Consider the following 10868-nt stretch of genomic DNA (forward strand, 5'->3'; position numbering starts at 1 on the left):
ATAGTTATTCTTGGGGACCCAGCCTACCCCTTAATGCCATGGCTTATGAAGCCGTACACAGGCAGCCTGGACAGGAGTCAGGAGCTGTTTAACTACAGGCTAAGCAAGTGCAGAATGGTGGTAGAATGTGCATTTGGCCGTTTAAAAGGTCGCTGGCGTTCATTATTGACTCGCTCTGACCTCAGCCAAAGAAATCTCCCCATTGTTATTTCTGCTTGCTGTGTGCTCCACAATCTCTGTGAAAGTAGGGGGGAGACCTTTATGGCGGGGTGGGAGGCTGAGGCAAACCGCCTGGCTGCTGATTACACGCAGCCAGACACCAGGGCGATTAGAAGAGCACACCATGAAGCGCTGTGCATCAGAGAAGCTTTAAAAACCAGTTTCATGGCTGGCCAGGGTACAGTATGAAATATCTGTTTGTTTCTCCTTCATGAAAACCCGCCCCCTTTATTGACTCATTTTCTGTAAGGAACCCACCCTGCCCCTTCCCCCAGCTTTCTTTCAAACCAAATAAAGTCACTATCATTTAAAAATCATTTATTCTTTATTAATAGATTAGAAAACGAGGGAGGGAACCCGGGTGGTATTTGGGAGGAGGATTGCTGGGAAGGAAAAAGCCACAAAGAAAAGCTTAAAAAAATGACAGCCTTTTGCTTGGGCTGTCTACTGGGGTGGAATGGGAAGGTGTACGGAGCCTCCCCCCCCGCGTTCTTACACGTCTGGGTGAGGAGGATACGGAACATGGGGAGAGGGGAGGGTGGAACAGGGGCTGAAGCGGCAGTCTGTTTTCCAGCAGCCGTTCCTGAACCTCCACCAGACACCGGAGCAGCCCCAGCGTTGCATCCTTCATCCTCTGGTCTTCCTGCCGCCACCTCTCATCTCGAGCGTCTCTCCTCTCCTCACGTTGGTCCCTCCTCTCCTCACGTTGGTCCCTCCTCTCCTCACGTTCACTGACTTCTTTCCTATACTTTGAAACTGTTTCCTTCCACTCATTCACATGAGCTCTGTCACTGCGGCTGGATTCCATAATTTCAGAAAACATCTCGTCTCGCGTTTTCTTCTTACGACGCCTTATCTGTGATAACCTTCAGGATGGAGGGGGGAGGCTTGAGGAATTTGCAGCTGCTGTAGGGAGGGGAAAAAAGAGCGAATTGTTTTAAAAGCTACATTTTGCAGAACAATGCTTATACTCTTTCACGGTGACCAACACTGTTCACATTACATAGCACGTGTGATTTCTGTGCAAGGTCGCATTTTGCCTCTTAATGCTGAGTGCCTGTGGCTTTGCTGCTAGAGATCACAGGTCTGGGCAACAGAATTCGGCTTGCATGCGGCCATGGTAAGCTTCTGCCCTCCTTTCCCACATACCAAGCATAGCTTGTAGAGTGCTGCAGAAGCCTGGCCAATCTAAGCCAGTTGGGGGGGGGGGGGCAGTGGGGGGGGGGGCTTGTCTGGGCCCCTTCAGGCAAGTAGAGTGCTGCGGTTTTTCTGTTAACATTCAGCAGCACCAGAAAACAAACTAACCACCCCCCCCTCACCATGAATTCTCTGGGATTATCGCTGTACCCCTCCCCCCCACCGCGTGGCTGGTATCAGGGAAGATCCCTGCAGGCACCAAACTAACCCCCCCCCCGCCGCCGCCGCCCCCCTCCCGCCATGAATTCTCTGGGATGATCACGGTACCCCTCCCCCCACCGCGTGGCTGGTAACAGGGAAGATCCCTGCTAGCCTAATGCAAAAAGCTCTGGGCCAATTCCCCCCCTGCGCTTGGCTAACTTCAGGGAAGGATTTCTTTTCAGACACAGGCAAACAGCCGAATAGGAACTGCCACCTCTGTCCCCTTAATTAAGTTCCCATATTTCAACCAGGTTACCAGGAGTGATATCACTCTCCTGAGGATTACACAACAAGATAAAGAACGGATGTTGCTTGAATGCCAGCAAACACCGGGACCATACGCTGCCAGGCTTTGTCAGGCAATGATACCAGATTACTTGCTGCAAGCATGGCGTGGTCAAGTGTCCTACCATGGAGGAGGCAATAAGGATGCACTGCCCAGAAACCTTCTGGCAAGGCTTTCGGAGTACCTCCAGGAGAGCTTCATGGAGATGTCCCTGGAGGATTTCCGCTCCATCCCCATACACGTTAACAGACTTTTCCAGTAGCTACAGACTTTTCCAGTAGCTGAACTGACCGCGAATGCAAAGTCAGGCAAAGTAATCATTAAAAACCATTTGCTTTTAAAACAAGTTTTATATTTTAAAAGGTAAACTCACCTGAGGTCCCTTCCATGGGGTCAGAGTCTTGGGTACTGGCTTGGGAGGCTTGGGAGGGTACTTCAGTCAGGGTGATAAAAAGATCCTGGCTGTTGGGGAGAATGGAGTGCTGTGTGCTCTCTGCAAGCTCCTCCTCCTCCTCCTCCTCCTCTACCCCATCGGCAGAATCCTCAGGCGTCGCTGATGAGACTATCCCCGACCCAGAATCCACGAACACAGGTGGGGTAGTGGTGGCAGCCCCCCCTAGAATTGCATGCAGCTCGGCGTAGAAGCAGCATGTCCGCGGCTCTGACCCGGAGCGACCGTTTGCCTCCTTTGTTTTTTGATAGGCTTGTCTGAGCTCCTTGACTTTCACGCGGCACTGATCTGAGTCCCTATTGTGGCCTCTCTCCATCATGCCCTTGGAGATTTTTTCAAAAGTTTTTGCATTTCGTCTTTTAGAACGAAGTTCTGCAAGCACTGAATCCTCTCCCCATACAGCGATCAGATCCAGTATCTCCCTCACGGTCCATGCTGGTGCTCTTTTTCGATTATCAGCCTGCATGGTTACCTGTGCTGATGAGCTATCTGTGGTCACCTGTGCTCTCCACGCTGGGCAAACAGGAAATGGAATTCAAATGTTCGCGGGGCTTTTCCTGTCTACCTGGCCAGTGCATCCGAGTTTAGATTGCTGTCCAGAGCGGTCACAATGATGCACTGCACTGTGGGATAGCTCTCGGAGGCCAATACCATCGAATTGCGGCCACACTAACCCTAATTCGAATTGCTAAAATCGATTTTGGCACTACTCCGCTCGTCGGGGTGGAGTACAGAAATCGATTTAAAGGGCCCTTTACATCGAAATAAATAGCGTCGTTGTGTGGACGGTTGCAGGGTTAATTCGGATTAAAGCTGATAAATCCGAATTAAAGTCGTAGTGTAGACCAGGCCTTACATACTACTCACTGAAAAAAAGTTCTGTGAAATTGTGCCCACAAACCAGAAAGCTTTGTGTGTAAAAATTAACAGGCTGCTCTGTCTGTACCTCAAAGTACCGCAAGACACCAACTGATGGAGTGCCAACTCATGTGTGTTTACTTGCTTCCGTTCTCGGCCTCTGCTATTGATGCAGTTAGAACCTTCCCAGTAAAAATCGTTTTCAGAACGCTGGTCTGTCTTTTTGAGAGGAAGATATGATTATAATGTGGACACTAGATCTGGACTTGGGTACAGCTCCTGATAGAAACTAGGTGAGGGGCAGATCAATTTGGGAGGGCTGAGAATGTAAAAACCCGAACCAGAGTGTCTGTTACAGGTGACTGACAAAGTGGGGAAGGTGGAGTAATGGCTGACTGTTTGCAGCCATAGTGGGAGGTTATGTGGAGTATATATGGGAAACACCATCTCACTGTATGGCAAGAACTGACAATGTAAAAACACAAGTTTGCATTTGCCAAAAGTTAGGGCGTATCAGCAGACAAAAGTTTATTTAATGCGATAATCACTTTCACCTACCATAATTTCCCTTCACCCAAGGAGGAAACATATTGGTGCATGTCATGGCTAGGTATGAAATAGCCCCTGGCTGTCACCCGCCTTGCTGTATCCCTCCTTGTTGTCCCCCTCCTGGTCAGGGCCAGATACCTCTTGTTCATCCATTGCTCCAGGGAGGGATTTCTTTCTCCTCACCAGAACACACAGAGTATCTACAGAGTTAAAGGGAGGAGGTAAGGTCCTTCCAGAATATAGCACCCAGCTCTCTATGAGAGAGGTCATGCAGGTGGCTCCAAAATTTCTCTTTTCTTCACCTTCTGGTACCACTGCCTCAGCTCCTTTTCCTTTCCTTTCTCTGAAAAGGCTGAGTTTGCCACAGCCTTCAGCAAATTGCTGTAAATATTCTTGTTCCATCAGGAGTGCTGTGGCTGTGCCTGCACATGCTCTTTCCCCCACAGTGCAAGGAAACTGAGCACCCCTCTCGTGGAATAGACAGCAGCATGAGACAGTGCTAGGAACCTACATTCAGTGAAAACGTAGCAGGGAACAGGAACAGATGTCGCTGTGAAGAAGCACGCTGGCATATAAAAGTGAGGTAAGGACAACTTCCAGGTCGTTGCATCCTGGACAGTGGACCTCAAGAGTGCTATTAGACAGTAACTCTGGAAGGGAAAGTTGCATTGTGGGATTGCAGCTAGGGACTGCTTATACTGGTACAGGTACATGTGCATTCATGACAACTCTACTGGCAGCGGACTTGTCACTCTGAAAAGAGAAATAATTAATGCCGTAAAAAGCAGACGGCTTTGTTGGAGTAGAAAATGAAATGTGGACACACACCAAGCTGTGCTATATTAATAAAAAAAAAAAAAATTCAGTGTAAGCAAGGGCCTTCCATAAAAGGCCTTATCTTGACAGGCAAAAAGTATATATTTTTTTCAATCCTGTTAAGCTAACAGGTTTGAAACACAACTTTTTTGCCCAACAAAGAAAGGGCCAAATATTCAAATGCGCTGAGTATCTATGAATTCCACTGGGCTTAGTGGGAGTTTCAGGTTTGCATCACATCAGATAATCAAAAAACTTTATTTAGAAGCCTAAACGTTGTAGGAGCAGGATTTTATATAGCACTATAAGAATTAATGTATGATTTGATTTCATCCTGCTAGCCACCCTTTTTGAATAGCAGAAAGAAATGATCCTCTGGGACTATGAGATTCTGTTTTCCCATATGCATTACAGATTGGGCCCTCTTTAGCTCTTTGTTTTAAGATTTAGTTAGTAAGAGACAGGATTCTGTATTGTGTCTATGTTAAGTAGATTAGAGGACCATTGAAGGCCTGGGTTTCAATGTAAATTGTCTTGGTTATTGATTATAAACCTTAACAAGGTTTAATTTGCAATGCCTTTTTGCTCGATACAAAATACTACTGTTTGTATTCCCAATCTGTCTGTGTGAGTAAGGAATGTACACATTAGGAAAAGATAAGGTGGGAAGGCCATTGTTAAGCAGATGGTCAAGAAAGGAGGAGCGAAGACACTTATCGAGATTTGTTGATGCCAAAGAACCATCAACATGTATCCATGATTGAGGAAGGGCAAATTGACAACCCTGAGGTGAAGGCTGGCACCCCTAAGGACAACTGATTAAATCGGAACCAGGACAGGATGACCCTCTTGGAGGTGTATTGGAATGTTTACATCAAAAGATACACCAATTAAGAAGTAACCCGGTCACAAACTGACACAGCAAAATCCATAGACTTCAACAAAGAAAAAGGACTATAAGAAGAGGGTGCTTGGCCATAAGACTTTGTGGGTTCGTCTTGCCACACTCCCGGAGCATTGGATCGCGACCAACAGAGCCCTGCTCCCCTCTGCGACCAATCTGGCTGGCCACTAGATTGATCCAGACTCTGGACTGATAACTATAAACATCAACTGGCAGGACTGTGTGCATGGTATGTGTGTGTGTGAGAGACAGGGCCGGCTCCAGGCACTAGTCGAGCAAGCTGGTGCTTGGGGCGGCAGCTAGTAGGAGGCAGCATTCAGCCCAATCCTAGGGCGGCAGAGCCGCTTTTTTTGTTTGTTTGTTCCGCTCCGGCCGCCCTGTAGGGGGCGGCGGCGCAGAGGATGGGAGCGCCCTGCAGCAAGCCCGGCAGGGCAGCCCGCGTCCTTCCCTCCCAGCCGACTGGATGGTGCGGAGCCTTCCGGCAGGGGGGACAGCAAGAGGGGCCCCGGGGCAGCGCCCCGCTGAAGCCCTGGCCGCCCCCCTTCTCTCTCTCTCCCCTCCACTCCCTCCCCCTGCCAGCCGGGGCAGGAGTCCCCCTGTACCCTGTCTCCGGCCGCGCAGCAGGTTTTTTTTTTTTTTTTTGCTTAGGGCCAGAAAGACAGAGCCGGCCCTGGTGAGAGAGATTGAAAAGCATATGCTAACTGTTGTAGTCTCAATAAATGCGGCGGGCTGCCTTCTTACCTATAATGATCCCTTGTGCTTCTTATAAGTATAACAACGTGGGACTCAGGAACCTTGTTTTAGGCACCCAGGTTTGAAAATTTTGGCCACAAACTCAAACTTCTATTTAAATATGGAGTACAGTTAAAGTAAGATAAAGTGGACAAAGACAGTAATTTGACAGTCATTTACATGTCTAAGCAAAATAATACTTAAATGGGATAACAGCCACACTTCAGTTAAAGCAGAATAGTTTGGTCTCACCTTTTAAGTTCCTGTCCTAGTCTTTCAATTTGTTCTTGCTTGAAGTTAGTTGTCCCGCTTGATAATTAACTTGTCATTCTTTTACTTGAAGATCAAGTGAAATTTTCTGCTTTGTTTTCTCAAGATTATCACACAATTCCATCAAGTTCTGGTTTTCTCTGTTTAGTGTTGCTCCTTCATTTTTTTCCATTTTCAACCTAATTTGATTAGTCAATTATAAAATTATATATATATATATATATACATTAAGATTTTGATCAAGCCTGGGAATACACATCTAGTAATAGTCTTGTTAATTACCAGCAGGAAGTGAGAGACCCATTCCAAGCAACCGAATAGCATGAATTAGCAGACACCCACTAAAAGCAAGAATCTTTAATATTTATATTTATTACTTTGAAAATAAAACAGCACTATGCAGAATGCTTTACAGCAACTACCTACTCCTCACCACGTTCAAGTTTAGAATGGGCAATATCATCCATGTTTTACAAATTGCAAGTCACATAATGTAACAAGGTATAGGCAAAGCTAGGGAGTAGTACACAGTAATTCCTTGTCTAGTCTATTCTTGCTCAATCACTAATCTGCAGAACTGTATTTTGAGATCTGTAATTTAAGTTTAATTACTGATATTTCATAATGAACTTGTAAATGTACTATAGTTTAGTCCGTAAATATAATAGCACTTAAAAAAGTTGTTTAGTCCTGAAGCATTTACACTGGCCTGCAGAGGATATCTTGTCCAGATGTATTATGAAATATTCAGTAGAATGTCATGTCATTCTAAATATTTAACATAATCTGCACAATATTTTTGTTGTGCTGTTCAAATTAGCTTTGTAAAACTGTTGAAAAATTTTACGATTTCACAAACCTTTGGGGTTATCTCAAATTCCAGTCCCCACTGCTATTACAATCGTACTTGTCTTCCCTGCACTCCCCACCAAATTCTGACATGATTTTAGCATCAAAATAAAACTGTTAAAATTTTGATGTCAAGTGGAAAAAGGGAAGACAGGCCTTACACTTCTGTAATTGTAATAGTAGCTTCAGAAATATAAGGCTAAGTCTAAAAATAAATGATTTTTTACCACTGAAAGCAGAGACTGTGGAAGCATTCCTTTTTAGACCTAAGAGTTGTGGAGAGAGTGTGCCACCTCTCTAATTGTTCCTTCACTCTAACAGTGTTTTTCTAGCAATGGGCAAAATCTCCGATTGTGGACATGCAGTTACCAGTGTCTGGTTGAGGCTATCACAATACAAGCATCAAGACAAAGTTCAGTACCAGAACTTCTAAAGAATGAGATCAATTTTCATTCCAGTGTCCTCAATAATTAAAAGCAAAGGAAAAAAATCAGATCAAGTTTGCATAAGGACTGAGAAACGACTTCAGGGTCTGGCCCTAAAAAATGAAAACTCTGGGAACAGAGTGTCTCTTTAAACAATTTGTTGAAGCATGATTGTTTTTGTAGAAATTGTTATTTAAAGAATGATTTTGTGTATTGTTTAAATTGTCTAAGTTCACAGCAATGCAACAGCAAAAACAAAATTGTTACTAACATATATTACTGGCAAAGCTAGTAGGACCATTTATTATTAAGGTTACCTGTCTCCTCCCATTACAAGACCCTGTTTTCTGCTGCTTTACAAACTTTAATTGCTTGGGCTGAAATTTTCCATGCTGTATGTCTGCCTCATGCTCTTTTTCTTCGGGGGTGGGGGACAGAGGCAGAATTTCAGCCAAAATGGTTAAGCTATTCCCAAGAGCAAGGCTAGGGAAATCTACATTTTTCTCATATTAAAATATTCTGGCAACTTTTCTTTGAAAAGCTCCATGTGTTGGAACAGGGACTTGTCATTTGGCAGGGAGTGGCCTTTGTGTCAGAGAATGTGCTTTTTGCCATCCCCAGGAAAACCTGCCCAAATCTGGCCAAATTAGAAGCCTTTGAAAAAAATCACAGTTCACAGACGCTCAGTAGAGAGAATTCTTAGATTTTTAGCAGCTAAAATCTCTGAAGATTTCATCCTCGCTGCGTATACTTAGATCTCGCACAGCTATTAGTGCTAACCAAACTGTGCATGAGCTATTCCCCACAAAGCGACTACACATGTGCCATTTCCCCACAGCTCCTGGATGTGAAAACACAGCACTGAGCCATCCCAACAGAGCAACTAATATGTTCCAGGACAGGCCTACAGGGGTCAACGCCAGAGTTTCCCTGCAACGGAGTTTCCAGCTGCTTTGGGCCAAGCACCAGAACTGAGAGCAGGAACCTTTCTCTCCTGCACTCCCAATGAACCCTCCAAGCTGGTGCACATGCACGGTGGTGGAGGAAGATACTGGACTCAAATGCAGAGGGGACAAAAGGCAAATGGGGCGGGGGGGGCAAGAGGGGCAGACTGGGACAAGGAGTATGCCAACATTGGGACTGGAACAGGGTTGAGGGGAGGGGACCAAGGATAGGGAGCCAGTAGGCGAGGCTAGGACTGGAAGACTATGAGAGAAGGTGCTGGGAGGGGGAAAGGAATGTGTAGGAGACACTGAGAGAAGACACAGAGCTAAGAGGAGGAGGAGAAGAGAATTGGGGCTGGCTGAGCAGAGAGATTGGGACAAGGAGCCTTAATTCCAGCATATCCGAATTTTTGAGTGCTTCTGTGTGTAATCTATATATGCACGCACACACGCACCCCCTGCTCTAGGCATCCAGGTCTTTCAAGAAATAATCAAATATTTGTGATAAGCATTAAAGTGGGAAGATTTACCTCATTTCCATTTACCAACTTAATGAGCACTTGGCATGAGATCACAGATTTGATCATACCGAGATCTTTGTTATATGCCACGCTTTATTCATTGTATTTACATTGATGACCTGGTCTTCACTATATTCATGGCAGATATAAAGGAGGTATGAATAAAACGGCATATCTTCAACCTCACTTGGAGAGATAAATACATTATGTGGATTGCCCATGCCCTGCACATTCAGATACATTTTTAAGATCAGTTACCTTTTGTGATTTGCTGCCACCAGCTGTCGGTTTAGAGATTGACACAAGATTATCTGACCTGCCTTTTTGTAAATGTTGGGCACATGGTGACAATTTTTGGCTTTGGGCAGCAAGATGGGGCCTGATCCTTAGGTTTAGAGCTGTTCTGCGCAAAACACAAGGGTTTTTTTTCCCAGTAGGAATATCAGCAAACCCTAAAAAATAAACACCTTCCATTAACCACAGTTGATTAAATTACTTTATTGTTCTAATCAATCTGATCTTGCTCATTTCAAGATGGAGATGACAACTGGTAATAATTTAAGAAAGTAAAATGGCATTTACTCACTGAATAAAATATAATGGGGGAATTATTAGGACTATCTTGCATTCCTAGAATTTTATAGGTGAACTCAGGCAAGGGTGTAGATCTGTGCAACAGCAGCTCTACTAAAATGGCAAAAAGAGTTTTCCCCAAGAAAATGTTCTCTTTTTCCTTTAAAGGGACACCATTAACTGGAAAATCATTTCCATCTGAAAATGATGTCTCTTCTATTGTTCTAAGTAGGGCTAGCCAGAGGGCGACAATTCTGTTTTGCAACACCTTTCGAGGTTTCAAAATTTGTTTTTATTCTAGATTCGAATGAAAACTTAAGCCTTCCAAATGCTTTCACAAAATGAAATTGAATCAAAAACATCAGGTTTTCAATTTCGGGGCCTTCCTCCTTGCAAGAGTCCACTTTGCACCTCAGAAACCTTCCCACCAAAAACTTTGTCTGAATCAATACATCTCCGTGAAACATTTCGGCTTTGACAATGCTGCACATTTCAATGACAAAACATTTAGTTAAAAATGTTTAAGCAAAAATTTCCCCCCTTCCGCTCAACCAGAAGAAAAAGGTGTTTTATACTGGGAATGGCTGGGCCTAGAATCCCTCTCTTTTTGCCAGAGGTCTTTTGCAAAGTTTTTGGAGGAGTCCCAAAGTCAACAACATGTATCTAGACTGATTTTCAAAACTACAACCTGATATTAGGATTCTGGATTTCAGAATTTTTGGCTGTTTTGCTTTTGTCATCAAATACTACAAAACTGTACAGATGGGAAGACATCTCACAGACCAAAAAACAAAACCACTAGAAATTACATACGTCTACAACAAAATATACTAGCTCCCTATAGCCTCAATTGTATACTAGGGCTTTTTTTAAGCACATGGGACTAAACTCAGCTCTGACAAGCAGTTGGGTTAAATGGACTTATGCAACCTATACGAAGGCTGAATTTGGCCAATGATGTACAAGTTTTTACAATGCTTCCAAGTCATACGTAGGACAACACGACTATTTAGATGAGCGTGCGCGCACACACTCCACCCCCCAATGTGGACAGTTCTCCTCTAAAAAAGTAA

The 10868-nt window shown here is 44.5% G+C and overlaps 1 protein-coding gene across 1 annotated transcript; it reads right to left on the reverse strand.

The window, feature by feature from the left end:
- Positions 1–575: 575 nt before the first annotated feature.
- Positions 576–4592, reverse strand: LOC128834841 (myb/SANT-like DNA-binding domain-containing protein 2). Its single transcript, XM_054023973.1, has 2 exons — positions 2277–4592; positions 576–1125 (listed from the first exon to the last, which is right to left on the reverse strand). Exons 1-2 carry the CDS (start codon positions 2818–2820, stop codon positions 1088–1090), a joined length of 582 nt encoding a protein of 193 aa, XP_053879948.1. The 5' UTR covers positions 2821–4592; the 3' UTR covers positions 576–1087.
- Between the last annotated feature and the right edge of the window lie 6276 nt (positions 4593–10868).

This window comes from Malaclemys terrapin, chromosome 3 (assembly GCF_027887155.1).
Source record: "Malaclemys terrapin pileata isolate rMalTer1 chromosome 3, rMalTer1.hap1, whole genome shotgun sequence".
Lineage (NCBI taxonomy): Eukaryota > Metazoa > Chordata > Testudines > Emydidae > Malaclemys > Malaclemys terrapin.

Excerpts from the sequence above, each read along its gene's own strand:
- LOC128834841 (XM_054023973.1), bottom strand. The coding sequence starts at position 2,820 with ATGCAGGCTGATAATCGAAAAAGAGCACCAGCATGGACCGTGAGGGAG. Across the intron at positions 1,126-2,276 it reads CCCCATGGAAGGGACCTCAG|CAGCTGCAAATTCCTCAAGC; the intron begins GTGAGTTTACCT and ends CCCTCCCTACAG.